This window comes from Vulpes vulpes, chromosome 2 (assembly GCF_048418805.1).
Source record: "Vulpes vulpes isolate BD-2025 chromosome 2, VulVul3, whole genome shotgun sequence".
Taxonomy (NCBI): domain Eukaryota; kingdom Metazoa; phylum Chordata; class Mammalia; order Carnivora; family Canidae; genus Vulpes; species Vulpes vulpes.
In genome coordinates, this window is record NC_132781.1 from 158384418 (window position 1) to 158406699 (window position 22282).

The 22282-nt window shown below is 51.4% G+C and overlaps 1 protein-coding gene across 2 annotated transcripts; it reads right to left on the minus strand.

Annotated features, from left to right (window-relative positions):
* Positions 1-5: 5 nt before the first annotated feature.
* Positions 6-10003, minus strand: PLA2G2F (phospholipase A2 group IIF). 2 transcript variants are annotated; one of them, XM_026011894.2, is made up of 5 exons: positions 9661-10003; positions 8940-8992; positions 5581-5725; positions 4544-4653; positions 6-2173 (listed from the first exon to the last, which is right to left on the minus strand). In XM_026011894.2, exons 1-5 carry the CDS (start codon positions 9771-9773, stop codon positions 1962-1964), a joined length of 633 nt encoding a protein of 210 aa, XP_025867679.2. In that variant the 5' UTR covers positions 9774-10003; the 3' UTR covers positions 6-1961. The 2 variants fall into 2 exon arrangements, with proteins under 2 accessions (XP_025867679.2, XP_072607090.1); XM_072750989.1 differs by lacking the exon at positions 9661-10003 and adding an exon at positions 9217-9527.
* Positions 10004-22282: the final 12279 nt, after the last annotated feature.

A 22282-nucleotide genomic window follows, 5' to 3' on the forward strand; every position in this document is an offset into this window, starting at 1 on the left:
GGAGCTGAGGCAGGAGGCCTTTATTAGATTGAGGATGGGGAGCTGAATCCTGTGGAGAGTCTCTGGGGTGCAGCATCCCAGACAGGCTGGGGCAAGAAGGGGGTTGGAGGGGGCAGGCAAGACTCCTTGGCAGCAGAATCTCATCCCAGCACACAGACCCAGACTCTCTGGTTTGGAGGTATGTGCAAGGTGAAGGGGCATAGCCAGACACCTGGGCTCCCTGGGTGAGGGCAGAGGCCTCTGCTGACCCCACCTCCAGGGGGGACTCTGGGTGCCCCATCCTGGCTCCACCCCTGACTTGGCTCAGAGATAACAGGTCCACCCAAGATGGCCAGGAGAGGGTAGTTTGTGAACAAGAAGATGTCAGTGATGAGGCTCACAGGGGACCACAGCCGCCACACCACGACAGTCAGCAGAAGGCGAGTGGTGTCAAGGCCTTCTCTCACGCAGTGACCGCAGACTCCAACCAACAGTTTCATCCTCGGTCCCCAAGCCTGTGTTCTAGAAGCTGCAGCTCGGCAAGGCTCCTGCCAGTCCTGCTATGTTTGGGGTAGATCTTCTCTCCCCAGCTCCATGCCTCCCTTGCCTCTGCCTTTCTTGACCATCCCTAATGGCAGTGGTCTACAGGGTACTGGTACTGGCAGGGCGGGTGGAGCTTCCTGACGGCTGCTCTCGGTGTCCGGGTGGGTCACAGTGCTGTCACTGGGTCCTCGGGGGTAGGCAGGGCGTGCGGGCTACTCGGGCTACTGGGAGGCCGCTGAACTCGAGGTCAAGAGGCGAGGCGAGGCAAGCAGGACAGGGGAGGGTGCACCTGGAGAAACAGCAATGCTGGCGCAGGGTCAGGAAACCTGGTCCCACTGAGGCTGACCCTCCTCGGCCTCTGCCCGCAATCCCAAGGCCTCAGTGGGGGCCTTTCAGCCCAGGCTCCTTCATCCCACTTCTCCTGCCACTCTGGTCTGGACGTCTCACCTCTCTGCCCTCTTCTCCCCACCCTTCCCTCTTCAGACTTCTCCCTCCTCCTGCCTTCCCCAATCTTCCCCACTGCCTCCTCCCCATACCTGGTCCCTCCTGACTGTTTCCCCCTTCATGGAGGTGGGTCGGACCCCGGGGGTGCAGCCTCACCTCTCCCTGGCAGGGAGAGAGGGGCCTAGGGTCCTTCCACTCACTGGCCTGGCTGCTGCAGGAGGGTGGCGGGGGGCGGGGGAGGGCCCTGTCCCCTCCATGTCTGTCGGGGTCCCAGGAGGCTGGAGTTGGGTGCTCCTCAGAGCAGGGCAGTATTGTAGGGCCGGCTCAGCGAGGAGGCAGGGGAAGACTGGCAAGTGTTGTCAGAGCCCTGGAGGCTGCTCTGAGGCCAGACTTGGGGGCTGAGACACTAAGCTCTGTGGCCATCTTGTGAGGTCTGGGCCTGGGCTCGGGGCCCCCCACCCTTAATGGGGTTCTGGATTGCCACTAAGCCCTCAAAGCAAGGATCAGCCTGAGTCATCTCCTAGGGGCAGCCAAGAGGGCCCCAGGGCCCAGGCTTTGGGACCGGCACCCCGTCTGTCTAGGAATCCGTCTGAGGACACAGCGAGCTCTGGCTGCACTGGCAGCTCCGGATCTTGGTCTCTAAGGCTCCGGGACCAACCTTCAGGGTGAGGCTGAGGAAGTCAGGCTGGGGCCCGTGGCAACGGCGTTGCCTTCCACACTCAGGAGAGGCCCCAACAGGCCACATGTTCCCTGCCAAGTCTAGGACCCGCAGCAGGACCCAGCCATGCCCAGTGTCAGGCCGGAGGACCCTGGGGGGCACAGCCAGGGCCCAGGTCTTCCAGAGTCCTCTGGGGCCCGTCTTGCCAGAGGGCTCCAGGGAGGAAGCAGCCAGGCAGCCCCCGGGGCTCCCAGTCTTCCCCACCTCCCCTTGCTCCATCTGTCTGGTCCCCAGAGCCAGAACCTCCACCCCTCTTCTCTGTCAGCCCCAGAGGGCACTAGGGAGGTGCAGGGGGAGTGGGGGAGAGGTGTCCATAGGCCGCCTCCTCCAGGGGCGGCTCATAGATGCTGCAGTTGGGCGTGGGGCCCTGACAGTAGATGTTGAGGTAGTTGCGATGCTTCTCATTGTACTTCTGGTTCTGGAGGCACAGAACCACGTTCTTGTCGCACTCACACGTCTGCTTGTCACACTCCGTCTCGTTGAGCTCACCTGTGGGGGGCAGAGGTTCTAGTGGGCCCCAGAAAGGGGTGGAATGGAGGGCAGCACCAGTGCCACCGGCGGGCCACCCCAGGCCCGAGGGCTCAGAAGCTCTTGGCCGGGCCCCGTGGTCTGTGTCAACAGCCCTCCTGGTGGCTCTGGAGGGTGCTTAAATCAGAGAACCCCTGAAGTCCAATGTGCCATTTTATAGCTGGGGAAACAGGCCCAGAAAGGGGCATGGGTTTACTTAAGTCACCCAGTAAACCCGAGGCAGAGCTGGGGCAGACGGTCGGGTGTCAGAAAGCCCCGCACCCCCCACCTTCCTCTCTTCCATCACAGAATCACGGGACCCCCCCCCCCACTCTGGAGGGGGCTGGTGGTAAGGAGCTACTGAGGAAGGGCCTCCCATGAGCAAAGGCTTGAGATCTAGTCACTGTTGCTGCTGCTACTACTCTTAGCCCCCAGAAATCAACTACTCTGACCGCTCTCAAACTTAGGGGTGCACTAGGACCCACGGTGGGGCTGGGGGGTGCTTTTTGAAACAAAGACCGCTGGGCCCCAGCCCTACAGCTTCAGATTTGGTAGGTCTGGGTGGGGGCCTGATAATCTGCATTTCTAGGCAGCTCCTAGGTCATGCTGATGTTGCCGGTTCGGGGAACACCCTTTGAGAACCCCTCACTAGCTCAGTAGTTTGCAAACTTCTCAAGCTTTCCGTCAGCAGAATCCTTTCTCTTAAATAAACTCTTTGCGGGAAGCTAACCTATCAAACGGTCTTAAGAGAAGCCGCCTGAGCTATAAAATGGGTTAAAGGGGCCGGCTGGACCACTCAGGACTCCCCATCACCTGACCCCAGGAACCCCCGAGCCCAACGTGAAAACCACTGCTTGGGGTAGTCCGCTGCCCTTTGGGGATCCTTGAAATGCTTTAATGAGGGGATACCCCCTCTCCCAAGCCAGGCCCTCCACTCCACGCTGGAACAGCAGAATATGAGGACCTCAGGGCCCTGGGCGCCCAAGGCTCCCCAGACGTGCCCAATTCCCCACCAGACTCTTTCTCAGAGAACAGGAGACTTGGGGTTTTGTTTTGTTTTTGTTTTTTGCTGGGCTTGCTTGTGAGCTCTTAGTGAGGGATCGTGAGCAGAACCCGGTTAAGACCAGGAAACAGGGGCAGCTGGGTGGCTCAGTAGTTGAACGTCTGCCTTTGGCTCAGGGCGTGATCTCGGGGTCCTGGGGTCGAGTCCCGCATCGGGCTCCCCGCATGGAGCCTGCTTCTCCCTCTGCCTGTGTCTCTGCCTCTCTCTGTGTGTCTCTCATGAATGAATGAATAAAATCTTAAGAAAAGAAAGAAAAGACCAGGAGACAGAGGGAGCCCAGGGCTGCCCATGGGACCGTGCCGGAGGCACCTGTTACCTAAAAGGAGGCTGGACAGGGGCGATTGGGCCATTAACTAGATGCCACGTCCTTCAGTTGAGGAATGGCCTGGAAAGTCCACGGTAAGGGAGGAACCCTGGCCAGGCCTGGTTCCCATAGCTTGAATCCTGGAAACACTGAGTGTCCCGGGAGGAGGTCACTTTCTGGTGGGGCCCCAAAGACAGAAAAGGAAGGGAGCAGGTCTGCTCTGATCCAAACCCTGCCACGGGCCCATGGAGACACAGGCCAGATAGGGAAGCGGCCTGTGTAGGGTTTCCCAGCAGGACATGTGGGCTGAATCCAGGTGTGAACCCAGGTCAGCGTGTCACAAAGTCTCACCATCACCAGAGGATCTGGTAAAAACGGATTCCTGGGCCCTCTCCCAGACCCAATGAATGAGAACCACTCCCTAAACTCTGCCAAGCTTCAGAATCAAGGGCTAGAGAACCAGGGCGCAATTCAGGCTCGGAGCATCAGAGCGCAACAGGAGGAGGGCCGTGGCCAGCGTCCCCAGGTTTAACAAACAGACAAAAACAAGAGGCCAGGCTAATTTGAATTTCAGACAAAAGGTGAATATTTTAGGGTATGTAGGTCCCAAATATTGCATATATTTCTGCTAATTTTTAATTTTATAAAATTTCATATTATTATTTCATAGATATTATTTCATAGATATATTTCTGCTAATTTTTAATTTTATACTAAAAGGGACTGATTTTACACTAACATTTAATTTTTAATACGAGTATGACCCATGCCATCCCATCCTAGTAGCCCATATTTAGGATATCGTCGTGTGAAAATATTTTTCGGTGTTTATTTGAAATTCAAATTTAACTGGGCGTCTTGTGTGTCATCTGGCAACCCCGTGCACAGCCCCAGCCCAGGGCGGGGTGGAGGGCGGGGGGTGGGGGCTGGCCATCCAAGCCCTTCTCCTCGGTGGGGAGGGGGCCAAGGCAGGGGGAGAACTCACTGCAGACGATCGAAGTGTTATTCTCGATGGTGTACTCATAGTGGTCCACATAGGGGTGGCAGCCCAGGTCAAAGAGCTTCTGGTAGCAACAGTCGTGGGCATGGCAACACCTAGAGGCAGGTAGAGGATGGCAGGCCCACGTAGCCAAGCTTGGCCCATCTCCCACCGGCAGAGACCCTAACCATCTCTTCCAGCCCCTCAGAGATCAGACCTTCAGACTGAGGCCCAGAGAGGGGCAGTTACTTGCCTGAGGTCACACAGCCAGGCAGACTCAGCCACTGCCCAGGTTTCCAGCTGGGCTCCCAGCTTTCGCTCTGGAAGCCCTGCCTGCCTCTGCGGGAGGCGGGAGGCACCAGGCTGTCTGGCCATGTGGTCGGGATGGCAAGGACACACAGGGCTAAGTCAGTGTCAAAGAGGCCATGCCTGGGTGTGGGTGAGGCCAGGGAGAGGCAGAGGTCTGCAGGGCTGAGTGGGATTGGGGGGTGAAGGACAGGAAGCAAATGTAGTGTGGCCACCCCCAGCCCCTCTGGTGGAGGAAGGCGATTAGTCAACACACATTTATCAAGCCCCCCCCACCTCCGCCAACGGTGCCAGTCTTGGTGCTGGCTGCTTCTGGGGAGACAGGAGCAGAGAGTAAGCCATGGCTTCTGTCTGCAGTCTGAGGGAGGAGGCACAGCCCTCCATCAGAGCCTCCAGGGTGATAGGGTGACGGAGGTCACAGCCCTTGCTTTGGCTGAGCATGAGCTGTGGGTCTGTGGCTCCCATGTGTTTTGGGGGCAGGTCAGTGCTTCCTTCCTGCTGAGCATGGGAGTTCAAATACCTCCAAGCCCATCCTTCTCCTCCAAGGAGAAGGACGGCAGAGAGCATCCAAGACACTGGAGGAGGACACAGGTCAAGGTCAGGCTCCCGGTCACTAACTCATTGAACGAGCCTTGTCCTTTGGTGAAAGGGCCCTGTCCCATCTCCCAGAGACGGAGATCTCTGTGCCCCTCTGCCCCTCCCGGTCCCCACAGCATCACAGCCACTCCGGAACCTACCAGTCCACCTCGTCCATGGGCAGCCCGTACCCTCCCAGCCCACAGTAGCAGCCGTAGCCCACGAAGGACAGGATGGCGCTCCTCCCCGTGATGGCCTCCACCATGTACTTCAGGTTGAGCAGGCTGCTGCGGGCCACGGGCAGGACTGCAAGAGAACCAGGGGGTGCTGTGAGCGCCCGGGCTGCTGGGCGGCCCCTCCTGTCTGACTGTCCTCCCCGCACCCCAGGGCCAGGGGGAGCAGAGGGGGAGGATGGGGGCAATGTATAAAAAGCTGTCACAAGGGGCACTGGGTGGCCCAGTCGGTTAAGCGTCTGCCTCTGGCTCAGGCCACGGTCCCGGGGTCCTGGGATCCTGCCCCGCATTGGGCTCCCCGCTCAGTGGGGAGTCTGCTTCTCCCTCTGCCCCTCCCCCTGCTTGTGCTCTCTCTCTCTGTCTCTCTCTCTCTCTCAAATAAATAAATAAAATCTTTTTAAAAGGTTGCCTGGGTGGCTCAGCAGTTGAGCATCTGCCTTTGGCTCAGGGTGTGATCCTGGAGTCCTGGGATCGAGTCCCACATCAGGCTTCCTGCATGAAGTCTGCTTCTCCCTCTGCCTGCATCTCTGCCTCCCTCTGTCTCTCATGAATAAATAAATAAATAATCTTTAAAAAATAATAAGAAATCTTTTTTTAAATGCCACGTGGCACTAGGGCCCTTAGAAAGTAATAATTGTTGACTATTTGCTGAGGGCTTGGGTGCCAGGCACCGTCCTAAGCCGCTCCCCACGCCTTAACTCACTGAGTGCTATCATTATCCCCACTTTATAGATGAGAAGACTGAGGCCCAGAGCACAGAGTAGCTTGCTTGAGAACATTATCAAAAAGTGGTAGGGATAGAATTTGGAGCCAGGCAGTGAGATCCCAAGTGCCGGGTCCGCTGTAAGGGGCTTCACAAATGCCACACGCTCTTCCCAACACAGGGGTTTGATTCTGGGCCCTGGGCTTAGTCTGGCTCCTCTGCCCTGCCTGCGCAGGGACTCGGTGTCTCTACACCGTCCTGGGGCTGGTGCAAAACGATGAATCCAGAGCCAATTCAGTGCTCTGGTCATTCAGCCAAGACAGACACGGACTCGTGCACAGGCGCGTGCGCACACACACACCCGTTTTCCCTTTGTCCTGTCTCACAGGAAGCAATAGTGAGATGCCCCCTTCCCACACCAGCAAACTCAGCAGCTCCCCTGCACCTACCAGGCCGGGCCCCCTCCCCAGCGGCGGAGTCTCCCCTGCCCCTCTTCCTGCCTTCTGGGCCCCGGGGCTGTGCTGACTCCCCGTCTCCTCCCCGCTGAGTCAGCCCCGAGCCTGGTGCTTGAGTCCTTACCTGGGTTAACCCCCCCGCCCCCCCCCACACACACGCAGGCAGGAGAGCCGTGCTCGCCCCATTTCATGGGTTTGGGGAGTCATGCTCTACCCAAGTCTCTGCCTATGGGCTTCCTGATTTTTGTCATTACAGAAAATAAGGAGCAAATGAGAGAGGAAACGGGGAAGGAGGTGGGACAACGGACCTTGAGAGGAGGGTGTAGAGGGAGGTATGTGGCTCAGCGGTCCGGGGCAGGGAGAGGCGGGACCCCGTGTCCAGGGGCCTGAGCCCATCCCTGAGCCACACAGGGATGCGAGGGCTGCTGGTGAGGGAGCAGAGAGGGGCCGTTCGGTCCCCCAGCCCTGCCTCCCACGGAGCTGGCGTCCTGCGGTGGGAGGGGGACGTGGGTGCCAAGCGGCTCGGGAGTCAGATCTGGAATCGGGCCTTGGGAGTCAAACCCAGACAGCCCTGGGTTTGCAAACGGGTTCCTCCCCCGTGAGCTCCGCGGCACCGTGGGCAGGTTGCACAAGCTCTTTGACTTCACTTGGCAAATCTAGGGACCAGGTGTCTGTCCCTCCCCGAGGTCCTGGCCTCCTGGCTCCCTGGCCTCCCCGACCCCCAGCGCCCACCACCCCCTGGCTGTGCAGGTGATCCCCCCGGGGTGGTGGGGGGCAGCTTCCACCCCCAGGGCCCTCTGACCACAGCTCCATACAGCGTGGACATGACCACGCAGGCCCTCCACACCTCACACACGCGGGGACACACACTGTTACACTCACACAGACACACACCCCTCAGACTCTCCTCCGCACACACCACACTCCGGTGCGTACCCCACCCCCGCAAACACACGTTCACCCCTCACACGCCGCACGCTCAAGCAAGACACACGCTCACAGTTCCCTCTACACACCGCCTATGTTCGCAGGCACGCACCTGTGACACGCTCACAGGCACCCCCCACAGGTGCACACTGTCCTTTACACAGCCGTGCACACACTCGCCCATGAACACCTCGCACGCTCGCTCACCTCGCCCACACTCACACATACCCTTCCCACACTTGGGAGCGCGCCTGCGCACACTCACACATGCAGCCACCCATGCTGCACCCACGAAGCCAGGGCCACGTCCACACTCGGCCTCCAAGCGGGAGAAACGGAGTCTGGGCTGTTCCCGGCCAGGCCAGCGGCGGGGGCCGAACTCAAATGCTTGTTTTCTAAGCAACAGTCACTTGCGCGGCCAGTTGCGCCAACCGTTTCTCACATCTGGCCACCTTTGACCTAACTTTGTTTCTGGCATCTCTTTCCCACCCTGCACAAACCAGGCTGCAGGCGATCCGTGCGGACGGGGCAGCGACGGGTTCAGTCCACCTCCCATCGCCCTGAGGCACCTGCCGCCAGAACACCTGGACGTGTGCGGGGTCAGACTTGTGTCAGGAGCCTCAGCTGTCCCCGATGTCAGCTGTCCCGGATGGGTGTGCCCCAGGCCCTCCCCACCGACGGTTTGTGCGCTCACAGACAGCCCTGCTACACACACACCTCACCCACCTAGAGGCGCCCACACCCACCTCCGCACTTTATTGACCTGAGCTCTCCTCGTAGAGAGCACTGTGTGCTGAGACACACCCACCCACACACAGAGGCGAGTGTGCGTGCACACACAAACCCATTAGCTCTTGGCTAATGTACACATGTACACAAACACACACTCCTATCTACACAAACACCCAGGTTTCCCCGGAGCAGCCGGACGCCCAGCAGACACTACCATTTTACGATGCTTGCTCAGCCCTGGGCGCTGCCGCCTTGGAGGCTCGTAAATGCCCAGCAGCCCGCCCTGGCGTGTTTACAGCTGCTGGAGGGGCAAACAGCCCCAAGGCAACGGAGGCCGACAGGGCCTGAGCTGGGGATGGAGGCCCTGAGCCGGGCAGCACAGGCCCAGGCCAGCCAGTGGATGGAGATCCGGGGAGCCCCCGGTCACAGGAGAAAGGAGAAAGAGGAGTCTCCCCAGAGCCTCTACTCACCGCTGCCGGCCAGGACGACCATGGTGAAGAATTTCTTCATACCCAGGCTAGATCTAAGAGAGGAGAAAATCCAAGTCCTGAGTCGGTCCCTTCCACTCTCCTGCAGCTCCGGGCCTCACCGGAAGCCCCATCAAGGCTGTCCCTTCAGGCCCCAGCTCCTGCTGCCCCGGCTCTGTGATGAGCACCTCCCACCTGCCACCTGCCACCTGCACCTCCCGAGAAAACAGTCCCCAGGATGGCAGAGCCAGGAGGCACCAGGAGCCTCCTTCCTTCTTACCCTGAGCAGGAATGCCCTTCCTGCACCAGCTTCCAGGACAGGAAGCTCTCTGTCTCATGGGTTCTGGCCACTGTCACAGAGCAGAACCAACCCCCTTTCCATAGATACTCCAGGAAGTCACATGACATGACCCAACCTGGTGGCTGGGCCTTGTGTTTAGAGCCAAGAGACCTGGCTCCCTAGATTCTAGTCCCACTCTTCTTCCAAAATGCTGTGTGACCTCAGGTAGATCCCTTAAGCCTCTCTGGGCTTCAAGTGCCTCAAGAGGATTGACTAGATGATCCTTAAGGCCCTTCTGGTGCTGAAAATGCAGTGACATATCTCAGTCATCACTCAAAGACTTAGAGTTCCTCTTTCTGGAGAAATGGTCTCTAGGAGCCAGTTCCCTGACCCCAACCCTGCTCTCTCCAACGAGGATTCCATCCCAGGGTAGCAGGCACGTACCTGGAGGTTCTCCAAGAAGAGACCCTGAGACGTGGGCCCCTCAACCCAGAGAAGTGCCTAACCAGCACCTTCCTCCTGAACACTTTGGGGTTGGCCTGCGCCCCATCTGCCATGTTCTGTGTTCTGGGGGTCCAGCGACATAGGGCTTGTAAGGTCCGCGATCACTCTGAAGGCTCCAGGTAGCAGGCTCCAGCTTCACGCAGCCACACACGCTGGCAGGGTAGTGCCGGGGCAATGCCCCTGGGCCGGAGGCAGGTGCCACTGCCCTAGAAAAAGGAGGCTCCACCTCCTCCATCCCACAGCCACTGCCCTGCCCACAGCCGCCTGGTACGGTCCCCACCCCAGGGCGCCCTGCCTGCAGGTGGGGGCTTACACGCCTGCCCAGGAGCTGGCCCCTCCCTGTACATCTGGAAGGATATTGGTCCAAAGGTCTCCCTGCCCCCACCTGAAAGGGATGTGCAACAGGAAATCATTCGGTTACATGTGTTCAAGCTCAGTGGGGCGAGCCTTACTCAAGGGGGCCCGGGAGAGATGTGGGGCCCCTCAGTGGAGTTTCACAGTGGGGGACAGAGACTGCGTTCAACATCAAATACAGCAAAGAAAAGGGGGATTTGTAGCTGGTGAGCAAGACGGGGGTCAGTGGATGGAAAATCACTAAGGGAGGTGGGAGATTCTGGCTAAAGCCCCCCAGCAGGGCTCCTGCAGAAGACAGGCCAGGGTGACCAGACATCCCCTGGAGGTGGCAGGTGATGAGGAACCCCATGCGACATCGGGGCCATCGGCTGTGGAGGATGGGGGCTCCTGGCTGAGCCGACTCGGAGAGGTTCTTGCAGAGAATGCAGGACAGTGAAGAACACAGGAGTCGGAAAGTCCAAGCTTCTCTGAAAAAGAGCTCAAGGGGCCCCGAGCTCAAGGTTTGGTCAAAGACAGAGTCTCTGCCAGGGGCGCTCCGTGTGGACATGACCATGTCTCTAAGGCGACCGTCCACTGCTGGAAGCGTGTTCCTCCAGAATCCGTGGAGAACTCTCCACGCACATCTGCAAGCTCCTTGGCGCCCCCACTTGGCTAAGACTGGAGGAGGCCCCCCGCTGGCCTGGGAAAGGGCCAGTGGGTTTGATCTGGACCCCAGAGCAGTCTTCTCTGCACAGCCCCACTGTGGCAGGCCTGGCCCGACGCCTCTCCGTGGTGGGGACCGTCCTGGGCATGGCATCCAGCATCCCTGACCTCCACCACCCGACCCGGGAGGAGTCCCCTCCCCAAGATCCTCTCTCCTACACTTACCAAGTTGTAACAAAAAATGTCTCCAGACAATTCTAGATGTACCCCTGGGGGCACAGCCGTCTCTGGTTGACAGTCTGGTGGCCTGTGAGTTGCTGCCATTTGCCTCTTATGGGGGTGGCACGTATGTGGGGGACACAGGAGAGAAGCAGAGTGGGGCCAAGGCTCTGGAGCCTCTGGAAGTTTGGACAGTTGTACCAATCCGAGGCTCCAACCCCAGCACCCACACTTCTTGGCTCCGAGAGCCCAGCAGGAGGGCTCCCTCTCCTGGTCTCTGAGTCCCCAGCTGTGGAATGGATCCAACCAGGCCTCACTGAGTAAGGATTAGGCTACCAGGTGACAGGAGTCGAGTCATCTGGGGCGTGTGGCAAGTGCCCAGTTAAACATCTGACTGCTGTAGAGCAGAAGCCTGTTCTCCAGCCTTGGGGTGAACTGAGATGATGGGAAGGAGAATAAGGAAGAGGGAGAGAAGCGGACTCCTGGAAATTAACCCGTACAACCCCCGCCTTCACATCCTACCCCTGTCACCCCATGTCCCCAGACTTGCTGACAAGGGATGGAGGTAATCCCCTGGGGTTTCCCTTCCTACCCTTCCAACTTCCTCTTCTGGCTCCACCAAACCAGGCGGCCATCGTTCCCCTTCCCCATCGTTCTCCCATGTCCCTGCACGGAAGGGGCTAATTTGCACTTGCTTACCCATTCCTTTATAGGTACGTGTTTTGGTTTGTGGATCTTGACACTTCACCTAACCCTAACCCTAACCCAGAGAGAAGGGGACTATGATTTTATCCAGAAGTCTGGGGGTTCCCATGGGACAGGGGCTGCATCTTCCCCAGCAGACTGGGAGCTTCCTGAGGACCAAGAGAGATGGGAGGATGAGGCTGGTCTCTCTCTTCATATGTCTGCACAAAGCTTGGCTTTAGTTTTTGCTTTGATTTGTGCAAACACCTCTTACCAAGAAGTAAGGTCCGGTACAGTCCACACACTGAAGATACAGCCTCCAACATGCTGATCTATGCAAAGAGGCCACAGCCAGAGTGGAGGATTCCTGAGAGTCTCTCAACTACCTTTTTGCCATCTTTCCATCTCACATTCCAGCTGGCTGTGCTGGTTGGGCTGTTCTCTAGAGACACTGGAGTCTTGGGGGTGGGTAGGGGGTAGGATGGGTTCTTCCCCCTACTTCCCCGTAAGCACAGGATACTCAATACCAGAAGTCAACAGCAAACTGGCCGACCCAGTAATTCCACTTCTAAGCCTGTAAACCAAGATTCACACCTGAGTTCCCAGCAACAGATGTAAAGGGTACTGACTGCAGCATTCTTTGTGATGCTCCTCACCAAAACCAGGAGCAACCGTAAGTTAGGGGATGAGTTAAGCACATTAGTAAACATCCATCTGTAATTGTGTCTTCAAAGATCTGATGATACAAAAAACAAAAAATCAAAACCCTGGATAATAAGGGTAATAGCAATTTTATTAAAAGGGGGACAGGGGGCCATAAAGAAGTTGGTGTGCACATGTATAAAAATTATCTCGAAGAATATACAGCAAACCATGAGTAATGGTTATTTTTAGACAGTAGGATAACTGGTGGTTTTATTTTCCTGTTTGTATTTTTTTTAATAAAAATGAATATAAGACAATATATTCAATAACCAAGATGGAATGGCCAATGGTCTTGAAAGACATAAGCTCACTCATCTGAAAATAGCCCCATATCTATTGAAGAAATTGAATAGGTAGATTAAAACATTTTCATAAATAAACTCCAGGTCCAGATGACTTTACTGGTAAATTTGACAAAATACATAAAGAAGGAATAATACCAGTTGTATTCAACTGCTAGAGCTACCACAGCAAACTACCATGGACTAAGTGGCGTAAGTGACAGAGATTTATTTTCTCGTAGTTTGTGAGTTCAAACATCCAAGATCAAGGCATGGGCAGGCTTGTTTTTTTCTGAGGGCTTCTCTCCTTGACTTATAGATGGCCACCTGCTTTCCATGTCATCATGGGGTCTTTCTTCTGTACACATACATCCCTCTTGTCTCTTTGTGTGTCCAAATTTCTTCTTTTTATAGATACCAGTTAAGGGGCCCCTGGGTCGCACAGTCAGTTAAGTGTCTGACTCTTGATTTCAGCTCAGGTCATGATCTCAGGGTCGTGAGATCGAGCCCCAGGTTGGGCCCTTTGCTCAGTGGAGAGTCTGCTTGAGATTCCCTGACTTCTTCTGTCCCTCCCCCATTCCCCCCCTCAAATAAATAAATCTTTTTAAAAAAATGAAGATACCAGTCCAATTGGATTAATGACCACCCTAATAACCTTATTTCAACTTAATCACCCCTTTAAAACCATGTCTCCAGATATAGTCACATTCTGATATTGGGGGTTAGCATTAACGTATGAAGAGAGGGAGGCAAAATTCAGCTAATAACATCAGTTATAAATAAATTCTTCCAGAAAATTTAAGCAGAGGAAATGCTTCTACTTAAGTCATTCTGGTAACTACCATTATTCTGATACCAAAACCAGATAAAGACATTATAAGAAAAGGAACTACAGATTAATATCCCTCATGAACATAGATGCAAAAAATTCATTTGGGCATGGAGCCCAATACGGAGCTTGAACTCACAATCCCGAGATCAAGACCTGAGCTGAAATAGAGAATAGGATTTCTAACCAACTGAGTCACTCAGGTGCCCCTAGATGCAAAAATTCTTAAAACAAAGAGTTTAACAATATGAAAAAGGAAAATGCACCATAAGGAAATGGAGTTTATCCCAGAAATGAAAGGTTGGTTTTACATTAAAAATCAATGAATGGAATTAGCCATATTAACAAACTTAAGAAGAAAAACTATATGATCTTTTCAATAAATACAAAGAAACAGCCCATTTGACAAAATCTGACATCCATTCCTGATTTTTTTAAAGATTTTATTGATTTATTCATGAGAGATACAGAGAGAGACAGAGGCAGAGACGCAGGGAGCCCAATGTGGGACTCGATCCTGGGTCTCCAGGATCACACCCTGGGCTGAAGGCGGCGCTAAACTGCTGAGCCACCTGGGCTGCCTTCATTCTTGATTTTTTAAAAAATACCTGCAAGCTGAAATAGAAGGAAACTTCTTTAATTGAAAAAGAGCATCTAGAAAAACTTTGCAGCTAACATCATACTTAATGGTAAATGACTGCTTCTCCCCCTAAGATTAGGAACGAAATGAGGATATCTACTCTCACCACTTCTACTCAACATTGTACTGGTGGTTTTAGTCAGGCAAGAAAAGAAATAAAAGGCATTCAGATTGGAAAGGAAGAAGTAAGATTGTCTCTATTGGCATAAACATGGTAGTCCCTGTAAAAAATACTGAATCTTTAAAAAGCTACTAGAACTAATAATCTTTAAAAAGCTACTAGAACTAATAAATGAGTTTAGAAGGTTACATAATAGAATATGAAAATATGAGAAAATTAATTGTACTTCTACATATTAACAATGACCAACTAGAAATGGAAATTGAAAAGCACATAATATCCAGAAATATTTCATATTTAGGGATAAATTTGACAAAATATATGGAAGACATGTACACCGAAAACTATAAAACAATGCTCAGGAAAGTCAAGGAAGACCAAAATAAATTCAGAGATATACCATGTTCACGAATCAGAAGACTGCATGTTGTTAAAATGTCAGTTCTTCCTATTTGCTCTATACAGTCAATGCCCTCCCAATTAAAATCCTATAGACTTTTCTTATAGAAACTGCCAGGCTGACCTAAAATTCATACGGAATGAAAAAAAAAAAAAAAACCTGGACTATCAAATCAACTTTGAAATGAACAACAAAGTTGATGGACTTACATTATCTGATTTTAAGGCTTACAATGTTACTATAATCAAGGCAGTGTGCACTAGCATACAGATAGACACAGAGACCAATGGGGAAAAAAAAGATGATGCAGAATTAGATCTATATATTTATGGAAAAATTTTTTAATATTTTATTTATTTCTTTATATTAGAGAGAGACAGAGTCCGTGTGAGCAGGGAGAGGGGTAGAGGGAAAGAAGAAGAGAGAATCCCAAACAGACTCTGCTGAACATGGAGCCCAGCATAGAGCTTGATCCCAGGACCTTGAGATCATGACCTGAACCAAAATCAAGAGTCAGTTGCTTAACCAACTGAGCCACCCAGGCACCCCCGGAAAACATATTTTTGACAAAGATGCAAAGGCAATTCCACAGAGGAAGAATAGATTTCCAACAATGGTGCTAGAACGATTGACTATCAATAAGAAAGAAAGAGAGAGAAAGAGACAAAAGAAGGAAGGAAAGAAGGAAGGAAAAAGGAAAAGAAAAAGAGGGAGAATAGGAGGAAGGAAGGAAAGGAGAAAGAGAGAGGAAAGAAAAAAGGTCCATTCCTACCTCTTATCGTATATAAAAACTTATCAGAGTGGATCATAGTCCAACAAAGGTGCCAAAACAATTCAATAGGGAAAGTCTTCCACAGATGGTGCTGAGACAACTGGATACCCACATGCAAAAGAATGGAGTTGCGTCCCTTCCTCACACCATACACAGAAGTTAACTCCAAATGAAATGGAAGGATTAAAACTAAAACTCTTAGAAGAAAACATAGGCTTAAACCTTTGTGACTTTAAGTTAGATGATGTTGTTTTAGATACCACAACAAAAGCACAAGTGGAAAAGAAAGATAAATTGAAGTTCATTAAAATTGAAAACTTGGGGATCCCTGGGTGGCGCAGCGGTTCGGCGCGTGCCTTTGGCCCAGGGCGCGATCCTGGAGACCCGGGATCGAATCCCACATCGGGCTCCCGGTGCATGGAGCCTGCTTCTCCCTCTGCCTGTGTCTCTGCCTCTCTCTCTCTCTCTGTGTGACTATCATAAATAAATAATAAAAAATTAAAAAAAAAATTGAAAACTTTTTCCTGCAACCTATATTATCAAAAAAGTAAAAGGACAACCCATGGAATGGGAGAAAATATGTGCACATCCTATGTCTAATAAGGGACTTGTGTCCAGAATGTACGTATAAAGAACTATTACAACTCAATAATGAAAAGATAACAACCCACTTTTAAAATAGGCAAAGGATTTGAATAGACATTTCTCCAAAGAAGATAAACAAATGGCCAAAAATCACATGAAAAGATGCTCAACATCAAAGGGAAACGCAAATAAAAACTATAATGTGGTATCACTTCACATCCACTAAGATGGCTATAATAAAAAAACATAAAAAAAACACAAATGATAGCAAGCATCAGTGAGGATGTGGAGAAATTGGAACCCACATATATCGGCTGTGGGAATGTGAAACAGTGCAGCCACTTTGGGAAACACTTGAGCAGTTTCTCAAAGCGCTACACGAGGCACCAAGTGACCCTGCAATGCCACTCCTGGGTATATACCAAAAAGAAATGAAAATACACACACACACACACACACACACAAATGCACACAGATGTTCATAACAGCATTATTTGTAATAACCAAAAAGTAGAAAAAAACCCACAAATGTCCATCAGTTGATGAACAGACACATAAAATGTGACATCTATGGAATATTATTTAACAATATTGATGATATGCATTATAACATGGATGAACTTTGAAAAACTGTGAAATTAAAGAAACCAGTTAAAAAAGACCACGTATGATATGATTTCATTAACTGTCCAAAATAGGCAAATCTGTAGAAACAGAAAGTAAATTAGTGGCTGCCTAAGGCCAGGGGGGAGGGAGTGTGTGACAGAGGGGGGTAAGGAGTGATGACTAATGGGTAGGGATTTGGGGGGGCTGTGGTAAATTAGATTGTGGTGATGGTTGCATAACACACACACACACACAAAAACCCACATTGAAGTATACACTTGAAGTAAATGAACAATATGGTACCCAAATTATATTTCAATAAAGATATTTTTTTAATGGATCATATTATTCAGCTTTAAAAAGGAAGGAAATTCTGATTCATGCCATCTGGATCAAGCTGGAGGACATTATGTTAGGTAAAATAAGCCAGTCATAAAAAGGACAAACACTGTACGATTCTATGTCGATGACTAAAATTCATAGAGAGAGAAAGCAGAATGTTGGTGGCCGGGGACTAGGGAAAAAAAGAGATGGGGAGTTCATGTTTAATGGTGCAGAGTTTGTTTTATAAGAGGAAAAGCATTCTGTGGACGGCGGTGGTTAGGGTGGCAACAGTGCGAATGTCCTTGATGCCATTAACCTGCACACTCAAAAATGGTGAGGATAGTATATGCTAGTTTTGTATATTTTACCAAAATTTTTAAAAATAGATATTAAAAAATGGATCATAGTCCTAGATGTAAAACCTAAGCATATATTTCTAGACAAACACATAGGAGAACTTCTTTGGGTCAGGTAAGTCAGATTTCTTAGTAAACACCAAAACACTATATAGTAGGGAAAAAAACCCAGAAAGCATGAAATTCACGCAAATTCAAATTCTGCTTTTTAAAAGAGGCTGTTAAGATCATGGAGAGACAAGTCACAGAGCAGAAGGAAATATTTGCAAATATCTGATAAAGGACTTATATTCAGAATATATAAAGAGCTCTCAAAACTCAATAATAAGAAAACAACATAATTTTTTTTTTTCAAATGGGCAGATGATTTGCACAGACTCTTCACCAAGGAAGATGTTGGTTGACAAATGAGCCAATACAAAAGGTGCTCAGTATCATTAGACATTTGGAAAATGAAAGTTAATACCACATGAGATTCTACTACACATTTATTAAGGTGCCTAAAATTTAAATGACTGACCATACCAAATTTTGGCGATGAGGCGAAGCAACTGGTCAAAGACACACCCACAAACATTCATAGCAACTTTATTCATAACAGCTACAAATCATAAACGATCCAAATGTTCATCATTTGGAAAAAGGACAAACTGTGATACGTTCGTACGACGGAATAGCACTCAGCAATTGAAAGGAGGGGAGCCTCTGTTACACAGGACAGCAGGACCTCCTCAGGGAGGCCCAAGGCAGCTCTTTGGGGGAACAGAAGTATTTCCTGTGGTGACCAGGGGCGTGGTTCTACAGGTGTGCGCATTCGCCAAAACTCACTGAACTTGACACATTTTATTGGTGCATTTTATTCTATACAAATAGTACCTCAGTAAAACCGATTTTAAGAGAAACCAAGAAACAGGGACAGCTGGGTGGCTCCATGGTTGAGCATCTGCCTTCAGCTCAGGTCATGATCCCGGGGTCCTGAGATTGAGTCCTGCATCGGGCCCGCCCTGGGGCGGGGGGGGGGGGGGGGGCTGCTTCTCCCTCTGCCTGTGTCTCTGCCTCTCCCGCTGTGTCTCTCATGAATAAATAAAGAAAATCTTTTAAAAAAAGAAAGAAAGATAGGTAGCCCGGGTGGCTCAGCGGTTTAGCACCTGCCTTCGGCCCAGGACGCGATCCTGGAGTCCTGGGATCGAGTCCCACGTCGGGCTCCCTGCAGGGAGCCTGCTTCTCCCTCTGCCTGTGTCTCTGCCTCTCTCTCTCTCTCTCTCTCTCTCTCTCAAGAATAAATAAATAAAATCTTTAAAAAGAAAGAAAAGAAAGAAACCAAGAAACATTTCTAAGAAAAACTTACTCCTTCTACATTTATAACAAAAATGTTTTATATATACATACCTGTGATGATTGTTTTGCCAAATCATCTCTAATCGTTAAGCAGCTGACTGTGGGGGAGTGAGGCACCAAAGGACATGTTCCCATTTTATGGAGGCGGAATCTGAGGCCATGAGCTGGAGAGCCACGTGTCTCAGCCTTATGAGTCAGGGAAGGCCAGGTCGGGAGGACCAGGCCGGTCCCTCAGATCAGATCCCTGAACTGCAGGAGCGCTGTGTGTGCTGCGGGGAAGAGGAGCGGAGCACGCGGAAGAAAGAGGACGATGACTAACAGCTGCTCACCCCCGGGGAGCCTGCTAGGACATCTCTTCTCCTCTCTGGGCTCTCTCAACACCTGCGTTAGTCTGCTCTGGCTGCCATCACAAAGTACCACAGGCTGGGTGGCTTCAAGGATGGACATTTGCTTTCTTACACTTCTGGAGGCTGGAGGTTGCGCATCAAGGTGTCAGCAGGGTTTGCTCCTCCTGAGGCCTCTCTCCTTGGCTTGCAGACGGCCACCTTTTCCCTGGTCCTCACATGGTCGGTCCTTCCTCGCTCCCTGTCCCTGTCCCAACGTCCCCTTCTTATAAGGACACAAATCAGATTAGATTAGAACCTACCCTAATGACCTTCTTTTAACTTAATTACATCTTCAGAGACCACATTCTGAGGTACCAGGGGACTAGGATTTCGACATAAGCATTGAGGGAGGGCACCATTCAGCGCATAACAGCACCCATTGTCCACATGGCCCACGGCTACAGCCAGCTGGGAAAAACCAGACTGAGGAATGGCATTGGGTCAGGTTGGCCCTCTAAGTGGTTTGACCCTTTAAAGTCCCACTAACCCTTCTGTAAGTGGGGCAAATAATATTACCTTTTAAACTGTGCTTTGAGTTCTGTCTCCCTTCCTGATATTTCCCAACATTTCTTTTCCCTTCCTTTATATTCCCTTTCACTATTATTTATATTCCCCACTGAGGCGGACACTTGACGGGATGAGCACTGGGTGTTTTTCTGTATGTTGGTAAATTGAACACCAATAAAAATTAATTAAAAAAAATAAACTGTGCTTTGAGGAGGGAGTGAGAACAAAGGCTTTGTGCAAGGCAAAGTACTTGTTATCTCCCATGGAACTAATGGTGTATCCCTCTAGGCTAACCCTTTCCCCGGGTCTCACGGAGGTGGTGGGCCATTGAGGCAGGGAGGTCATATTAAGAGTAAGAAATGCCTCTGGCTTATTATCTGGCCCATGTAAGTCAGAACCCCCTGGAGCCCCCACTTCCCAAATAAAGTCTTGCTGTCATTTCTGGGAGTCTCTGTAGGAGCCTTGGGAGCCCCAGGTGTCTCCAATCTTCTCTACTTCCCCGTGTGACCTCTACAGCTGTTCATGGAGGCCTCAGCACCCCAAAGCTGCAGGCTCAGTGGGATCACCCTACATTTCAGCCTCTGTGAGCACACTGCTCTGCACAGAGAATGGGGCATGCCTCCGGCCCCACACTGTGCCATGCTCCCTTCTGTCTCCTGGGCCCCACTTGGTGACCATAGATAGCCTATGCCTGAAGCTTCTATGTGGCCCACTCCACGAGGCTCCAGCCAAATCCAGCAAAAGAATAGCTTGGTGTCCACAGTCACCCCCCCCCCATTCTGACTGCTTAGGCAGATAAATCCACTTCATGCAAATCATCTCATGCAAATTGGTGTGAGGCCCCCACCCACACCTGGAGATGGGGGCACCGGGGGTCTGCACAGCCCAGATTCCAACCAGCTCAAAAGTGTCTGGTTGCTTTGGGGACATCATAAGCTCCTGGTGAGGATCTGCCTTAGTCCTTCCTCTCTGCACCCTACGCAGCATGCTGGGCCTGCTGGCAGCTAGCACATAGTAGGTGCTCAGGAAATCCCTGTCAAATGGAGTCACTTGCTGGCTTCCTATAGGATTTCTTTAAAGTGTGGTCTTTGCCTCCCATAAGCTAATATATTTTTTAAGATTTTATTTATTTATTTGACAGAGAGAGAGAGAGAGAGAGAGAGAGAGAGCACTAGTAGGGGGAGGGGCAGACAGAGGGAGAAGTAGGCTCCCCACTGACCAGAGAGCCTGACGCAGGGCTCGATCCCAGGACCCCGGGATTATGACCTGAGCCAAAGGCAGATGTTTAACCATCTGAGCCACCCAGGTGTCCCTCCCTTAAGCTAATATTAATAACAATACTAACTGCCATTATTGAGTGCTTACAGTATACAAGCTGAGCACCATATATGCCCCTTGGAATTCTTATAAAAACCCTGGGGTTGGGGAAGGCATTCTCATTTTCCTCCACCTCATATAACAGATGAAGAAACAGATGCTTGGTGAGAATCCACATCAGGCCTGTCTGGCCCCACTTCCTTCTGAATGCTTAGGCTCTGAGGCCTCTCAGGCTGATGTGACACTTGAGGAAGGCAGCAGGGGAGCTGGGTGGGTTCTGAGAATGGAAGAACCTTTGGGAAATGACCATCAAGAAGCTGCTGGCTGTGGGGGATTTCGAATGATTCTGAAAATACATTCCATGGTCACTAGTCTGCGTTTAGGTCACTCTGAATGAACCGAGAGGTCAAAGTGGAAATCCCCCTGCTATGTCTGACCAGCTCTGCATCATTTAGAAACAAGAGACTCTGGGTCTCAGGCTTGTGGGGAGGTCAGTTTGCCCAGGCCCTTGCTTTGGTCAGAATTTTAGACTCTTTCCCTTGGAGGAGGGGTCACCAGGTGCCATACATTTATTGATCACCACCTGCATGCCTGTACTCCCCATCATTGCACCCGTACTCGTGACAGCAAGCCAGCAGGGGATGCATCAGTGGCCCCATTTATCAGATGGAAAACCTGAAGCTCAGAGGGATGAAGTAGTGGAATCAAGGTAACGCTGTTGTTAAGCTGGAATTTGAAGCCACATCTGTCTGATATCAAAGCTGTTGAAGGAGTTTCCACAATGTGAGTATACCAGTGTAGCCAACACCCAGCCTGCCCAGCACATCAGAGACGAAGCCCAGAGCCTCTGGGGGAAGCCAGCTCCATTACTAGACCCTCTCCTGCCAATCTTCTGTAACTCCGAGCTTCCTCTCTAATACCCTCTGCAGGTTCCCATGGACGGAACCCAGGCCATGGGACCATCCCAGTGAGTGGAGCTTTGTAGGGAGAGATGGGTTGAGGGGAGGATTCTATCATTGGCTAAAAGGACCTCCTCTCCCCCGTGGGGGTACCTCTTAGAAGATGAGGGGAGGTCCACTTTCTTCTCTTCTGCAATGAGGTTGAGGCAGTAGGTTTCTAGACCCTCCCAGCTCTCTTCACTCCCACCTCCACTGTGTAGGGAGGGCAAGAAAAGAGGGCAGAGCCCCTGGGTGCAATGACTCATCTGTAACCTGGGGATTAGGGCAGGACCTACCTTACGTTACTATGTGTGAACTCTTGGAGCAGTGCCCAGCTCATGGTAAGGGTGGCTCTGATAGGTCTGTGTTCAAACCCAAATTCTGCTGTGTACCTGCTGTGTGATCCTAGGCAAGTGTCTAGCCTTCCCAAGCTCCACTTTCCTCACCTGAACAATGGGAATAGCAGTATCTCCCTCATGGTGTGGTTGTGAGAATTAAATGAGACAACAACTCAGTGCCTGACATGTGGTAGAAGCTCAACCAAAGGCAACCATTCCT

Excerpts from the sequence above, each read along its gene's own strand:
- PLA2G2F (XM_072750989.1), bottom strand. The coding sequence starts at position 9,344 with ATGTCATGTGACTTCCTGGAGTATCTATGGAAAGGGGGTTGGTTCTGC. Across the intron at positions 5,726-8,939 it reads GGTCGTCCTGGCCGGCAGCG|TCCTGCCCGTGGCCCGCAGC; the intron begins GTGAGTAGAGGC and ends GTTCTCTTGCAG. Across the intron at positions 2,174-4,543 it reads TAACACTTCGATCGTCTGCA|GTGAGCTCAACGAGACGGAG; the intron begins GTGAGTTCTCCC and ends TGCCCCCCACAG.